At 35.5% G+C, this 17,037-nt stretch overlaps 1 protein-coding gene across 1 annotated transcript in view; it reads right to left on the bottom strand.

Annotated features, from left to right (window-relative positions):
* Positions 1 to 16,638, bottom strand: part of LOC106885937 (dynein heavy chain 5, axonemal-like) — a 154,100-nt gene extending 137,462 nt beyond the window's left edge. The window contains exons 1-14 of the mRNA XM_014938461.1: positions 16,564 to 16,638; positions 14,195 to 14,281; positions 12,691 to 12,762; positions 9,867 to 9,968; positions 8,754 to 8,940; positions 7,674 to 7,839; positions 7,475 to 7,568; positions 6,499 to 6,597; positions 4,991 to 5,172; positions 3,607 to 3,726; positions 2,655 to 2,856; positions 1,786 to 1,881; positions 861 to 1,034; positions 678 to 767 (exon numbers count right to left, since the gene is read on the bottom strand). Of these exons, the coding sequence (XP_014793947.1) occupies positions 678 to 767; positions 861 to 1,034; positions 1,786 to 1,881; positions 2,655 to 2,856; positions 3,607 to 3,726; positions 4,991 to 5,172; positions 6,499 to 6,597; positions 7,475 to 7,568; positions 7,674 to 7,839; positions 8,754 to 8,940; positions 9,867 to 9,968; positions 12,691 to 12,762; positions 14,195 to 14,245 (1,635 nt within the window). The 5' untranslated portion in view covers positions 14,246 to 14,281; positions 16,564 to 16,638. The remainder of the gene's footprint in view (positions 1 to 677; positions 768 to 860; positions 1,035 to 1,785; positions 1,882 to 2,654; positions 2,857 to 3,606; positions 3,727 to 4,990; positions 5,173 to 6,498; positions 6,598 to 7,474; positions 7,569 to 7,673; positions 7,840 to 8,753; positions 8,941 to 9,866; positions 9,969 to 12,690; positions 12,763 to 14,194; positions 14,282 to 16,563) is intronic.
* Between the last annotated feature and the right edge of the window lie 399 nt (positions 16,639 to 17,037).

Below are 17,037 nucleotides of genomic sequence, written 5' to 3' on the forward strand. Positions count from 1 at the left end.
CCGGCATGTTACATTTTCATTTCCTAGGCAAACAGGAATGTAATGAGTCTAACAACATGGAAGAAATGTATTCCACTAGGCACTAGGAAAACAAAACGAATAGAGAGCTTTAGTTATGCTATTTTAGAAATAAGTTAAGACACAGAAACATAAAAATATATTTAGGAATTTAACTATTAAGAAGTATTTAACTGCTCTAAACAACATAACTCTTTTCCTGATTTTCTTCCCAGTCTGGCCCGTAAACAAAGACTATGCTATGATCTGTACAGGGCACTGATGTCCCATTGGGAAAGCTATAAAAATTACATTCTTTCATGAAGCGTGGCTAGTGTTTGAAGTTAAATATCCCAGTCCTCCTCATTACAGAGCACAGCAGACAGAAGGCTCCAAGCTTAGGTACACGGACAGCAGCGCTGCTATCAGGATTAGCATGAGCCAAGCCCCAGAAGGGACCAGCCTAAGAGATCAGCTTAGTGTCTCAAGGGAAGTAACTGTCCTAAGTTGCAGAATAATAAAGCTGCAAAAAAGAATTCAAATCCTGGAGCAAACACTAACACCTGTTGCATGAGCTTGAATACAAATGCTAGAAAATGGAGGAGTATAAAAATAAATCATGTGTCTGTTAATAACAGGCTTGAAAGCTTAGCATAAATTCTCCTCTGCTAATTTCCAACCTTCAAAAGTATGGTTTTCTTTTTAAGGAATGTCATTGGACGGTCGATTTTTCTGTATAACTGCTGAGCCCACATAATCTTCCCCGTTACCTAAAACACAGAAGACATGAGGTTATATTTCCATTAATTTAAAAACAGTCAAGAAGCACAGTCTTTTTTCTCTCTCATTTATTTTATTCTTACTGGTGGCATATTACGTGGTATAGGTGGATTTTCTTTTTCCGTCTGGTAGAGTTTTCGAACAAACTCTAAGTCTTGGCTGTATTGCTGAAGGACAACAGTATACTTCTCATTAAGATCAATATGATTTTCTCCTATTTGTTCAAGCTTTGTCAGAAGTCCCAGCATCTGTTCAGTCTAAAAAGGAAGATGGAGAATTTACTACAGAAAATTTTAATAGTTCAGAAAGCTGTTGCTTATGAACTGTTATTTTTAATTTATAACATGTTATGTAAGATTGTAAGTTGTTTTCTAAGAAATACAGAAAAGTCCATCCTGACAAGTTAGTGAATTTTACTTCTGTATTTTGCCCCATATACAATATATCTACCATTGTATGAACGAAGAGACTGCTACCATTACAGTATAGCAGAATACTTATTTTTTTTCTGACTCTCAAATCATCACTCTTTTTTTCTGCAAGCAGTTGTGATAGAACACCTACACCTTTACTTATGCTTCATTAACATCTTATATCATGATCAGGGCCTGAACCAATGAACAGTAATGACATTAAGGTAAGAGATGGCAGAAACTCCTGCCAGTCCAACAGGAATAACTTAGAAATGAAACAGAAACCATGGGGAACACCAGGATGAAGAAAGAAAATAAACTTCAAAATAATAGGGCTGTAAAATTGGTAAGGAAAGATGAAACGTAAAACTGGCACATAAAACTGGCACCAAATAACAAGGAACGTTATCTTCCAGCACTTCTGCAGGTGACTTTTAGAACACCTGTAATAGACTTGATGTCCTCCTACACTATCTCAGGCAGCCACCACCACAATACAGAACGCTGGCAGTAACAAAGGAGTCCAGTAGGAGCTGTGGGTGCTCAGCCTTTCTGAGCGCCATAAAAAGGGGTTTCCATTTGTAAGATTACTTACAGTTAGAGTCTTCTGAAACCAGGAATCCACAAATTCTTGTATGGACTCGTACAATGCTGCAATTTGGTTCTTAAATTCAAGGTAATCTTTCTCAAACTAGAAAAAGGTAAAAAAAGAATAAATATCGATAGTGCTGCTTTCATTTCATCCAAAATTCTTTCCCTGAAGTTTTTGGGGAATTTGCTTTATCTGCCCTGTACATGTGTTCAGCACTGAATTAAAGAGAACAGAGACAACAACAGTAACAAAGCCATTTACATTCTAAGCACAGCAAACAGAAAATCGGAAGTGCTAGGTTATATGTAGCAAGCAGGCTACAGCTCAAAAAAAGGCAGCTCAATTCCAGCATGTAGAAGATGTATGAAAACATGAGTCTGAAGTACCTGAAAAGCAACTTCAGTTTCTACCACCATGCTCAGTGCTGGGGGTGATATCATTCACTTTCCCTCTAAAAGGTTGATCGAAGTGCCTTTACTACCCTTGCTATAATACTGCCTTTACTATTGCACTAAGTATTTTCTGAGTAACTCTTGCAACCAGATAAACTATATTTAACGCATTGACCTGCATGAATTAGTTTTCAGTCTGCAGTTCAAAACATATGCATCTCAGAACCAGCAGGCTTAGGAAAAGTTGTTTGGAGCATTTCCAATTGCACAAAACCTAATTTATCAAAAATTAACAAAAACATTTGAAGTAAAAACTAAATTTACCTAAACATTTTCCAATTCTATTAAAAGATATGAAAGTATTATTATTACAGCAAAATACCACATGCATTGTTATAAAATTTAATCTTCTCTGTATAACTCCAGTGAAAAGCATAGAATTAAGGGAGTGATTGTCAGACAAGCGCTGAATGTATATACCTCTTTTTTCCTGTGATCCAGAACATCATACTGCTTGGATTTGGTGTTTGTAGCAATGCTCTGGTAATGAGTACTGATGTCTTCGATACCTTCTATTTTTATACGCTGGAGTTCTAAAAGACTTTCCATAACATTGCTCATATCTGAAATCTTCTCCAAACGTTTACAGAATGTATCAAATTTTCCAAATATATAGTTTTCACTAACAATAAAAAAGCAACAGATTATTATGCAAATCTATTTGTAATGGATTTTTTCTATTTAACCCACATATATTCTACCAGAACTGTTACGAAGTTTCACTTAAAAATTCTGTGCTGTAAGACTTATAAATCAAGTTAAAAGCATTTTAAAGTAATGGATATAAATCAGAAAATGCTTAATCCTTATATATGTCAATTAAAAGCCTTTACCACATTTCACAGGAGTTACTTTTTTAAATAATACATTTGCAGGAGAGATTAAAATACAAACGTACTAAGAAATGCCTCATGCTTTAAATACCAATATGGGTAAAACTTACCTTGGCATTGGGATAGGCAACCCATCCCCAGACTGACTACATTCCCCTGGAATTTTTTCACTTATATTCAGGATTCAAATTTGTTGGGGTTTCAGAGCATACATAAACAGATATATTAAATTAAGACATCCATAAATTCCCTAAAGTCTCCTTGGACATCTGCAAAGTCAACAAGTGACTGGCAAAAACCTGTCACTGGTATGTTCCTGAATTAAAAAAAAAACCTCTGCAAGGTCATGTTCTGATTATAATAAATACTATATTTTTATTGAGCATTTAGCATTTTTTAGTATTCAGGGTTTTTACCATTTAATTTAGTATTTAGTATACTATTTAATTTACTATTTTCTCTTAGCCAGCAGATAGAATTATATCTCATTCATAAATTGTATAAATGAATACGGTTCAATGTTAGAGTGAATTATTTACCTGAAATCAAATTGCCTGTCACTTTGATTTTCCTTTAGCTCCTCCTTAATTCTCTGAAAGGATGTTTGGTACTGTTCTTTGAGGGAAATGCATTGTTGTATCCTCCTTTGCAATTCTTGCCTGAGGAAGAAAGCATAGAAGATATAAAATCATCCTTAGGAGTTCTTCAAAGGAGTATAAATAAACATAGAACATTTCAGTCAGATATGCAACTTCACAAAATAAGAACACAAAACTATACATTACCTGAAAAACATTCAAAATATGAAACCCTAAAAGTTTTTGTTTAAATTTGTTACCTAGATTGCATATTTTTAATTATGTTTTCTTGTCATCAAATCAAAACTTTCGCAGCATAGTTGGAAAAAACTTACACCAGGTAAACCCTGGCTACTGAACGCCTGCAATTTGGCCATTTCTCATCTTCTGTAAACTCAGTATGGCTGATGGGTTTTCCTTCATTTGTTTCTTCTTTTTCCAAGCAGACAAGAGAAGAGATGTATTTTTCCGGACTACAGTAAGCATGAGGAAAGTCTTTTTTTCTTTAAAAAGACACACCGGGAAGATCTTGGCTCCTAAGGCCACAGATAGTTACATCTTATACACAGTTGTTCCTTAACCCTGAGGTACTAATATACATGAAAGACATAAGGCATGGAAATAAGCCATAAGCCATTTACCCAAGACTGTTGCTCCACTTTGGCTTTGTCTTTCTTCTTTCAAAGAGATCATTGGAAATTAAAATGATAATCAAACTTTATAGATTGAAACCACTACCAGAGAGAGAGAAACTTTTGCAGGGACAGCAGCAGCAAGTAAGTAAATGAGAAGAATGTCTCAAAAATAAATTCAGTGAGAATAAACTAAAATATTCTACTTTTTTTAACATTAATTCTTTAGAATCATTCTATAGAATAAACACAGCCAATAATTAACTGATCACAGGTAAATTCTGGAAACTTTCCTTTAGCCACTCCAAAATACAGGAGGAATCCAAATTACTTGTTAGATTTGTTTTTACATCTCCTAGCTTGTTCCCTTAGTGTCACCTTTGACTGGCCTGGAATTTAAGCACAGACACCCTAACTGTCTATGTCTTGATGAAGCTTGTAATACTTTTTCCTTCTCACCTCAGTAACCATAATCTTGCTCCAATTACACTCTCAAGAGACTATTCCAATCCATACTTTTCCAGTTGATAACTTTAGATGTCATGCTCATCTTAACCCCTCTCTGTGGTTTCCCCCTTCTCTTTTGCATGAAAGTAATTGACTTGTTCTTATAGTATGTCTTCTTCCTAGGCTTTTAATAATCTTGATGACTAATCTACAATTTTACTTCTAGTGTTAACAAAAGAAGATGAAAATTATTAAAATTCTATCACCTGTCCAGATCCCAGATTTTTGAAACACCTTCACATAGATATGTCTTGCACGTGTTAATCATTTGATTAGTGATTTTAAGAAGAAGAGATGTCATGCACTCTGATGTGTTGTAGTATGGTGATGTACAGTAGATCATACAGACAGTATTCATTAAACTGGGTACATGTTCCATCATTGTTACCTACAACAGGAAAAAATGGGAAAGTCAGCAATTTGCATTTCCTAAAAATTAACACAAAAGACAATGTGACAGCTCTGGGAATATGTTTCTCAGGGAATAAACATCTTTTTGATTGTAACACATAGTTCTCGTAGACATCACATTATAAACTGGACCACCCAATTCATTTGCAGGGACTTAACATACTACGACCAAGAGAAAAAAATGGAGAATGGGTAATGAATAAATGAATAGGTCTTCTTCCAGAGTGGGATTTTCCAGAGCTAAAACAAAGACTGTACTCTTTTTGGCCTTGGCATCCAGTATATGAAGGTGCTGTAGTCTGCTTTGCAAAGGAATATGATACCTGAAGAACAGTTGTCATACACTGCTACAGAAGAGTTGGGTTGCTGTAGGAAGGACAAGAAGAAAGTTGGCCTTTGCTTATTTTACCTAGATCTCTACAGAAGAGAAACCCAGAAAGGGAACGCAAGGCCACAATATGAGAATACTGAACTATAGCATTTTCTGTCCCACAGAAAGACTCCACAGAAATGCATGCAAGCCAGATATACTGAAAATCTAGAACAAGAGACAGTGACTAGTCTAGAAAAGGATTAAAAAAAAGTGTGGTATCTAAAAGTCAAGTTCAATATGGCAGAGCAGTGAATATTTTGCAGAAAAAAAACAATGTAAAATGGCACAAGGGATTCACATGAGTTCAAGCTTTGAATATTTAGAAAATTTGTAAGCAGCTGGATTATGTGTAAATCTTCCGAACCATGTAAACTTAGACAGCTTTGCTTAAATCTTCAAAATTCATCCTGGCACTTAAATAATGAAATCTGGGACCCACACAGTTATAACAGTAAGTTTTATCATTTGAACCAGGATGAAAGTAAATATGTGCCACCTGGAAGAGAAACAGCCTTAAACTGTAAAATAAGAAAAACAATAATTTCAGCTCAACTGAAGGCTTAGGATCATGTTATGATATTTGCCTTAAAACAATTGTGAGTAACCGCTACTGGAAGCATGGAGACAGGACAGGTGCCATACGTGAAGCCCAATCTCACAAAGACAATTTGGCTCGATATCACCTTTAGAAAAACTTTTGCTTATTTTTCCCATGTCCTTCAATTATCTTCTGGAAGGACAACTGCCTCCTACACAAAAGGTAGCATTATCTCTGGCTTATTCAAAATCTGTAAACTCAACTCACTAATTCCAAAAGACTTAGGTTGTCCACTAATCATTAAGTAAAGAAGAAATATCCTTATTTCAGCAGCAAAAGCCTTTCCTTTCTTTTCTGAATGTCACATTATGTGCTTTTAGAGTACTACTTACAGGTGAAGCTTTGGCAAGTGGACCAAAAAATTTATCCAATGTATATAAATATTTCACGTTGTCTTTAGCTTCATTGGCAGCAACTGTTATATTACCATCCTGAAGGGAAACAGAATTCATACTGTTAAAATTTGCTGAAACTTTTCTTGCATTTGTACTGTGCATGCTACCACAAGACTATGATTCCATCCTGCAAACATCTTTTGACAGAAGTTCTCTCCAAGTCATTTCTTCTTCACTTAAGAAATAACTGCTGTTACATGCAAGAATTGGTAAGCTCTACCTGCCAATCATCAACATTTTGGACATGATTTAGAGTAACTCCTCAGTCAGACCCACAGAGTTTCTTCCTTCATGATGGAAATACAACAGCATGGGGTTGATAATCCAACCTACATTTTACAATGGTTTAGAATGGTTTTAGCATGGTACAACTATTTTTTAAATTAGCAATTCTACAGAACTTAGACAAGACCCTTGAAATATACCAGGGTGCTGGGGGTCTGACTGCCTATACATTGCTTGCAGCTAATTTTATGGACTGCCTACATTTTTGACTGGGAAGTTTACATTACAGATATCCACTTATCTGAAGTAGCAGTTATGCTAAAAAAGCCAGCTGTCAATAATCCTACAAGCAATATGATAAAATTTCAGGCATCTCTACAGTTGACCACCACAGGGTACAGCTGGAGGGAGACAGATGTTGTATTGCTGCATTGCTTTACTTTTGCACAACCGTTCCACCCACTATGTTAATGAGAGACACATTACAGGAGCACTGACTTATTTTTGAGTTACCTGTTTAACTTCAGAATCTTCCATGCTAAACATTTCAACAAACAAATTAATAAACCACAGCATAAAAACAGCATAAACACTCAAAACTATTTTTATCACTGTGTGCTCAATTCTGTGTGCATTACAAATACAGTACTGTATTAATTTGAAACTTTTATTAAAGCATAGTAATTACCAGCTCCTTCCACTGCTTTAACGTCTTTGATCTCGCTGCCTGAAGAATACTTATAATTTTCTTTACTCTTGAACTCTTGATCTCATCTAAAAGGCTTTGAAGAAAGAAACACATTTGAATATCTTTTTAGAATAAAAGTTTAGATTTATTTTTAAAAAGTTTTTTTTTGACTCTGTGAGAAATAATGCAGGAATTTAACCTGTTAAATGATGACATTCTTGATTTCCAGTATTCCAGCTCTGCCGATGGACCAATGTCATCAGCTTCTCTTCTCATTTGTTCACTCTCCACTAAAACTTGCTTGATCTGTTTGATCCAAATCATTACTGCTTCTTCAAGCTTCTCAATTACCTCTGTGTTACTGCCTTCAAAATCACAGAATAGGACAGTTTTGTAAGTATGAAGAAATAAATGCAGATTTTTAACTACAGAAATGAAATGTTATCTGCAAATCTAAGCTGAGACTCTGTGTAAACTGGGTATATTCAAGTCACCAACCAAATCCAGGAAAAAATTAAGACTATAGCAAGAAGATGCGTACACATACAGCTTATATCCACTTACCCTGTTACTACTGCATATCCTTTACAATAGAAACAGTTAAAAATACAGTTAGTTCATAAGGAAAAAAAAAATACAGCAATGTGGTTTTGGGAGAATCATGTTTCAGAGGTTCAGGAAATACACTAGCTACGATGTATGCATTTTTCTGCCTGTATTTGGTTTGGGTTTTGTTTGGTTTTTTTGAGGTTGGACTCGATGATCTCAGAGGTCCCTTCCAACCATGGTAATTCTGTGATTTCTCTCTTTCTGCCATTACAGCCTATTCCACATTAAAAGCATCATGTAAAGGACACTGCTATTAACAATCACAAAAAACCCCTATCATTTTTAAGTCAGCACATCTTTTAGATTTTAGACCCTCAGAGCCAGACTTAATATTGGATAAGATTTCCCCAGTATCAAAGAAAGCAAAGAGTTTACACACTAGTAGTTGGTGTCACTCGGCAAGTACTTGGCCAGCAAATTCAGAGAACCAAGCCAGTGTGTACATGATGTGACAAGGAACTACTTAATCTTTTAAGACCTATGAATTAAAGGACAGGCAAATGATTGATGACCTTATGATTACACAGTCAGAAACCTGGAAAGAGAAGGCAGAAAAAATTATATAGCTCAAGGAAGATGAATTATTTCTTAAAGGTAAATTTTTCTAATGACATAACATTTATTTTATAAACAGCATCATTGTGTTTGCTTTGTGGTAGAAATTACTCACCTGCAGTTATGTAGTCAGATGGGTTCTGTAAGTTGCTGAGATAAATATCAATATCCACTTTTGTGAGCTGAATTTTATCTTCTATATTCTGTCTTGATGATGACAAAGTACCCACAAATTTATCCACTGAATACAGAAAGTCTTGTATCTGGCTGTTCTTCAAGCCTTCTTTCACAGCTCCCCAGTTCTGATTATTTTATGATGCATGCCAAAAAAAAAAAAAAAAAAAACACATTAACACAAGGATGACACTTTCTTTTGGTTTTTTGAGCACAAAAGGTATTTTATTTTCATTAGAAAGGTATTTTTTATTCATGGCAGTATATAAAGATTTACCAGTACGCCCTTTAAAATACACTGATGAGTACTATAGCACAATTACATTAAAGTGTGCATTGATTTAATTATTCTGTTGGACAAGAAGAGACAAACAAGCATGAGTCTTTCAAGAAATGAAAGTATCTCCCTGCTCTCACTGTCCTCACACCAAATTGTTATCTTTTTTCCAGTTTGATTTGGCTCTCACTGAACAGAGAAAACAATCTCCCTTCTTGCTCCTGGGTCAGAGAAAATGATAATATATGGTTAACTGCGTATGACACAATCAGCCTCAAATGAGTTTTATTACATTTCCTACCTCTGAACATGTACTTCTAGAGGCAACAGAACCGACTGTGATGCTTTGTGAGTGCCACAGAGCAGGGACAACTTGAAGATGCTAGATACCCTCGCTGTGATACACTGCTTGCTGTTCACACTCTAGAATAAAATAATGGACTCATCTTTTGTGCTACCAGAACAACTTGGCACTTCTTTCAACACTGGCTTAATCTAGTTTTAATTAAATCATCACAGTTTTGCCTTAGTATGACTGTTATGCTATGTCATCCTTTATGATGAGCATTACAGCTGGTGCTATTGCTTTAAAATAAACAATAACTGTATGAATTTCAAACACATATACAAATTGCATGACTTTCATAAAGGCCTATATTAGACTTGTATCTTTTTGTATCCTCTGGTTTTTGTTCACCTGATGCACCAAGGGGACTACAGCAGTCACTTGCCTTTATTCCAAGTTTTCTTGAGGAAAAAGACTAACTAATAGATTACCTGTTGGGATTTCAGTGCTGGTACCATGATTTGGGACAAGAAAAATTCCAGGCCCTGAAGGATATTTCCATTAGTACAATCAAATACGCCAAAATCCACTTCCTTTAGGAAGAAACAGAAGTTAGCAGAGTCCATGTAAACTTCTGCAAACAATATAATCTTTGAATAAAATTCAGACACATGGCAGACATATATTACATAGGTTCCATGAGGATATTACCCCCCAGCTACTGAATTTGGATTGGACATAGAGTAAAATTCAATTGGAAATTCCAAGACTTGCCCTCAAGTCTGAGTCACCAGAAACATGACTCTCATATTGCAGCAACACTCCAGCAACCAAATAAAATGAACCATTTAACATCAATGTATTAATTAATATTAAGATAATTATATGTCCATATTTCTCTTTTAGAGGAACAGCTTCCATCTATCATAAATGCCTAAAAAATGACAAGTGTATCAGGCAAGAAATTCCTCTCAGTTGCTCAGTTCCATCCAGTTCATTGTTAATGTGAAGCAAGAAGCAGTGAATTGCTGAAACTGGGGACAAGGAGAGACAATACTGGAGAGTGGAATTTTACTGCAGAACTTGAAGCATAAACTGGAGGAAGTGAAGGATTGCATCTTTTCCCTACGCTATTCATTTATGGACTCGTTGGCTTTTCTCTTACTGGCATTTTGCCTACAAATGTATACATTCTGAATACAGATCATATTCAGATCTTTCTATGTTTCCATGCTTTCTACAACCCATACTGACTAGCCATTTCAGCTCTGGGTATTTCTCTTGTTAGAAGAGAAGGAGTCTCATTCAGAACTTCTGAACTGCACAAATATACACTGATTTTGCCAACATCATAAAGAATGCTTCACTGATGCAGGGGAAAGTGTACTGAGTTCTGCCACGTCGCCACAGCCCTAGGAGCTTCTACTCTCAGCTTCTGTCTGTACAAAGACAGCAATTCCAGAGTGTTTTAGGAACAGCAACTACAAATGAATTTCTGTAGAGGCTTTGACATTCTTGGCTATCTTGATTATTAAATATCACTGATGTTTTCCTTGCTAGTTTCACACTTGCATGCAAAGGGAGAGCATTTAAGACAATTAGTTGTTACGCATGGGTGGAATAATATTTCCTAACTATATTAAAGTTTCCTAATCCCACTAGAGTACAAGAAGGTAGAAAGCCCCTTCTCAAAAAGTAGAGGAACTAACAGATGACAATAAATGCTTGAGGAAGTGCTCACAAGGAAGAAGTTTCTTTGCATGTCTGAACCTGCTCCCTGGGAGGCCATGTCCACAAGGCTCTTAACCAAGAAATGCCCCTAAAATACTTCCTTCTGCAAAAGGGTGTGTTAGCAAAATATCAAAAGGAAAGGACAGAAGGGTAATGGAGGAAGGAACTGACCTCTATTATTCCCCTTCAGATGCTTTTAACAATGTCACTCCCATAAGAGAGTGTTTGCACTTGTTGCAGGAAGGGTGAGACAGGGAAAATTAAGTCTTTCAAGTCTTTCTGTTCATGAGAATCTGTAGGACAAGATCAACATACAAGCTGATCCATTTCTTTCCACAGGGTGCTGAAGATTCAGCCGTTTCTCTTGAGAAATTGGTGACAAATCCATGTATTTCTTGGGGGTTCTCAGATTTTCTTTCCAACTGTTCTTACACAACTCTTCAGGATAAACCAAAATTTGTCAAACCAGTCTGAGCCTGAGCTCCATTGCCTCATCAGTGTGAAGACTGGATGACTGAAAATTAGGGTTTGTTTTACCTTCTATAGCATCTAAAAATATTGCCTCACATAAAGAATGAACTTTGACGAAGGCTACATGACAGGCCCTGCCAAAAGAAGGGGATCTCAGGAAAACCACAGAGAGAAGGCACCAAGGCAGCTAACTGAAGAGTTTGGACAACCATTCTGACAGACACCCAACTGAAGCAGTGCAGCAGGGCATGCGAAGAGGAAGACTATAAATTACTTCTGCAGCCATGGATGAGGTATTTGTAAAACATCATTATACATGACTGACAGAAACTGAAGTACTAATTTCCATGACTGTAGCTGGAGAACAAACTTACTACAGCTTTGGCCTGCTGAGATGAAACCCATCAACCTACTACTGACAAATAGAGAGAAAAACTTTACAGCGTAAAAAATGCATCAGCATTTTTGAGAATGTGATTTAAGGCTTATTATATTTTTTCTTTAATGTCTATTTAATGTCTGTTCTTAGATGTTAGTATCTGAATGCTCTTTGTAAAAAAATATTGTTCTGAAGAACATGAGTATCTCTGAAAGTCATGAAAGGCTGTTACAGTACTTTTCTTACACACAAGTAAAGCTATAAAGGGCAGGAAAAGCTTACTTTAGTTAGTTCAAAGTATGATCTTTATTTTAAAAGTTTAGAAGATACTGTTATTTTATCCTTTTTTTTTTAAATCTAATTGTATCTAATTTACAGTTATTGTAAATTTTTAAAAGTTTAAAAGATACAGTGCATTATTTCCATAATTTAGCCTCACTAATTAAAAGGAAATCTTCCTTTAGGTCTTTATTCCCTATTGCCATTAAAAATTATATTTTAATGACTGATTAATAATTAATTTCTATTAATTAAATTTTTTTTTCATAATATTGCAGTAGCTAATTTCCAAATCACTAGAACATTACTTTATCATAAATATTTATTCAGATGAAAAAGCACTTTTGTTAAACACAGAACTAGACATTTCATGAAAGCAGTCTCCACTTCTTTTTGAATAAAGGCGGTCTAAGAAAATATTAAGTACACTACAAAACGCATGATTTTGGTCTGACCTGGAAAACATTTGATGCAGTTATAACTTTCTCTGATGTTCTTAGGAAAAATGCACAAGTGCCTGTAATGTTCTGTAAAAAGCACAAAATGCATACAGTTAAAAAGAATACGTGTACAGTAAAATTTACTTAACAACTTGAAAATGTGCTGAAAATGAAATTGTAAAAAATTAATTACTCAAAAAGGAGTGAATTGTTTGTAGGATATTTGAAAGCCTGTCCCTCTCAAATCAAATACTGTTTTTCCTCCATCTGACACAAGAACATCAAAAATGCCTTTCTGGGCCGATCAGTCCGCTATTGCATCGCTACCCAGAAAACACAGTTCCAGGAGAGATGTGAGCTCGGCCACTTCCTGGGCTCCACTCCTCTTGCATTCCCTGACCACCAGCAACCGCTGTATGACAGCTGTTAGATGATATACCCCTGTCTAGTCATTTTAGTGTCCGTATGGACCTATCCATGAAACTGTATAATTCCTTTCTGACTCTGTCAACATAAATTCACAGAAGAAAACTAAAAGTAACCTCAGCTTTCAAATATTTAAAGTACTTTTGATAGATACTTAGAACAGAGTGAATTAATCTTACAATGACATTTATTTAATTTTTAAAAAAGGGAAGTTAAAGATTACCAAAACTTTCTGATCCAAATACTTTTTAACAAGTATTTTCATCTTTTTGATGCACTGTAGTAATGTAGAAGTTTCAAATCAGTACTGCAACTATGCTTATTTTTAATCTAAATTATTATTAATTAATAAATAATCTAATTATTAAGTCTAATAAGAATGCAACTGTAACAAATTTGAAAAGCCATTCCAATTGGTCCAATTGGCAGAGGAATGAACCTCATTCCTCCTCTGAAAGCAAGAAAGAATTTTTCAGCTATGTGTTCTCTAATATAACAATGTTAATAAAAGCTCACTGGGAAAAAGAAAAAAAAACAAACATCATGCCTTATTGAAATAAAACTGCATATGGTACACACGATTCCACCAAAAAGAGATGGAAAGAAAGAAAATTAATCAGAAATTATAACGACTGCTAGGAATACACTGCTGCAGAATGCTTAGAGGTTACAGTGAGGAGGTTGTTATACGCATTTGAATGGAACAAAGGAATTAATAAAGGTATTTTTTGATAAACGTGCAGTATTATTAAAACCTCTGAAGAACTGCACTTTTAAAGTAGAAGTGTACAAGCACTGGAAAATACTTAAACATACAGTCATTAACAAAAATGTTAGGACCTGTGATTTTTAACACGGGTTTATTTGATCTGCTCTCCTCTCAAGATAGTCAAATACATTAATCACTACTTCTTTACTGATGAATTGCAACCTCAGCTCAAGAAATGTTGGGAGATCTTGCATTATGAGATCATGGATTAAGTGCTTAAATATCTATCCAAGAATTACAAAAAGCTGTTTAACACTGCACAACTGTTATGTTTTTTCAATATTTTACTTTTCAAATGTCATCTAATGAATTTTTCAAACATACCTCAGTAGAACCCATGGTAATAAATAACTTCTTCTGAAGTAAACTGTTCATTGACCCATCTGACCTCAATGATGCATTCGACTTCTGCTAACAGTTAAATTATAAATAAGAGGTTAATAAAGTAAAAACTATTATCATACAAATACCTCATCCTATTTGAATATGTGAATTATAACTAAGCTCATGCTGAATCAGTCAGTAATTCCCATACAAAAATCATGAGGCTGGCTTTATCTGGAGAATAAGCTTTGCATGAATCTCACAATCCCTAGTAAACAGTTTCATAGCCCTGTTCTTTCAGAAAACACTCAAAAGAGGAGAGGAAAAAAATCTCAGAAAATATAATGAAATTAAATCTGAAGTGTTTCCTAGAGCAACTTCCTCCATGGAAACAAACTGTATGTCCGGAGAAAGAGTCATGTGCTTGGTCTCCAAAGTTATAACGTAATTGTGAGCGGGATTCACAAGGAACACTGTCAGCTACATCCTGCCAACAATGCAAAGAAATTTAGTTTTCTGCTCATGTCTTTAACCATACATCACTGAACAACTTTTTCTCTGAGAAGCCTTGCTGCCACTGGTCCTTCTCCGCTGAGATGTATCTACAACCTCTTCTCTTTGAAGCAATAAAAAATTTAAGCCTAATAAAGATCTGCTTCCCTCTAATTTTCTGTCACATACTTTGGAAAATAATCTGTAGAAACTTGGAAGAAGGTAACTGAACATAATGTGGAAAAAGCCTGTAGGTGTATTTCTCTTTCAAGTTGAGGAGACCCCTCTTCCTAAAAAGTCAAATGTTCAGCTCCTGCCAGACTAAATGTGTGATGTATGATACACAGTGGTGGCTCCTCACTTCCACCCCAAATCAGCATCTTCCAACACCTATGCAGAGTCTCAAGTGAAAATCATGCACCCAAGCTGGTGAAAACGAGAGATGAGCAGCACCGAAGAAAGGATCTTTGACAAATCTTTGTAAGAACTTGCTAACTAGGTCAGGCCAATGGTCTGCCCTGGCCAGTATTTTGTCTCCAAGAATGGCCAAAAAATAGATAACAGGGCAAGCATGCATGATACTGCCCCTGACTAATTTCCAGTTCTCCAGTAAGTTTGAAACCAAACTGTCGACAGAACAGTCAATTTAATGAGATCTCTTGGCTCATCATAATGTGGTAGAAGATGCTAGAGATGGCATTCAAACTTTCCATCAGAAACATTTTTTTTCTATCCTGCTTTTGCAACTAATTTTTCATAAATTCATATTTTAATGGTTAAAAAGACCATAATAAACCAAAATTAAATGCAGGAATGAAATGTCTCACTTAACCCAAGCTGGGTGTTTATTTCTGGCTTGTCAGTTAAGGAAAACCATTTCAAGATGTTTAGTTTCTTCTGGATTTAATTCAGAGAACAACACATTCATCCCAGAAATGTTCCTGCACAGCCCCAATTAAGGGAAAAACTGAATAAATTGTTTTGACAGCTGAGGTTTGCAAAGTCTCTAAGCAATTCCAGTAACACTCAAAACTTCTTTTAGCTTATCTAGGTTATAATGAATCTGTAATTCATTCTTGCACTGACAATCAAGCATTATCAAGTTTTTCTCCCCAACAAGCCTAAAATTCCACCACATGGTGAGCTAGCTGACCCTGAGATGGCTCCTCAATGGCTTAACCTGAAAGGAGCGAGGAAAGACTTCTGCAGTCCAGGAAGCCCACGACAGCCATGTCAGGAAACTTCAAGGTTGCCTGGCACCTTCTGATACCACATACTCAGTGGAAGTAGAAGAAATTACTTTGGTTTTTATGAAAAGGCTTCTTCTCAAAACTGAAATGGAGAGAAATACACCTTGGGACCCACAACAACCCTACTTCTCGTTATAGTTTTCCAAGTTTAAGATTATTTTCCACAGAATGGGACAGACCTGAACACGAAGCCACCTTAATTTGGAAAGAAACTGTATCATTTTTTACCCTCCTGAATCAGTGCTTTGTCCGTAGTGGAGCTGGTGCAGTTCAAACCAAAAGAAGACAGAATTTTCATTATAAAGACAGTTCCCCCATTCCTAAAATACTTATGTTAGCTAATCTAGTATTTTTAAATTCTGAATACTGTGAACACTTCGCCTCAATTACCCTTATCATTTTTGAAATCTGAATTTTACTTTACTTGGCCATTTTTAAGTTTTGTGAAAATAAGAACAGTACCAAAACATGCCACAGGGCATTCTCATGTAAGCCAAGATGGTAGTATTTAAAGAATGAGATCCAAGTTCTTTCCACATTAGCATGTGTAACAAAAAAATATTTATTGAGATTTTCTGCATTTTGCAACACTCATGTGATATTTAAAAAACAGAAACAGAACCATACCTGCAGTACATCTTGGTAAAAGAAGAGCAACTTTTTAAGTCCACTAGGGGCAAAGAATTGTTCTATAAATTGAAACTAAAAACAAAATTACAATTGTAGTTAACTGTGAAGCAGTTTCAAAAGACTGGAAATTTTGGAAATATATTTAATCATAATAGTTTAATTAATATTTACCTTGTCATCAGCAATAATGGCCTCCTCCACTTGCTGCTCACTTAAGCCTATACCATCTGCTAATCTTGATATCAAATACTTGTATCTTTGATCTATCTGAGCTCTTCTCTCCTCTTTGGTGGCTTTGGCTTGCTTGGCTAGTTCTTTTCTGGTTTCACTGGAAAGTACTATACTTTTCTTACCAGTTGTCTACAAAATAAAAGTTTGTTACGAACAGATTCTTTTTCCTCAGTTAAGGATTGCATTTTATATTGTTGATCTCTAAACTGGTCTCATAAACTACTTCAAGCAGGAACATAA

This window comes from Calidris pugnax, unplaced genomic scaffold (assembly GCF_001431845.1).
Source record: "Calidris pugnax isolate Ruff unplaced genomic scaffold, ASM143184v1 scaffold13, whole genome shotgun sequence".
In the NCBI taxonomy this organism is placed as follows: Eukaryota; Metazoa; Chordata; class Aves; order Charadriiformes; family Scolopacidae; genus Calidris; species Calidris pugnax.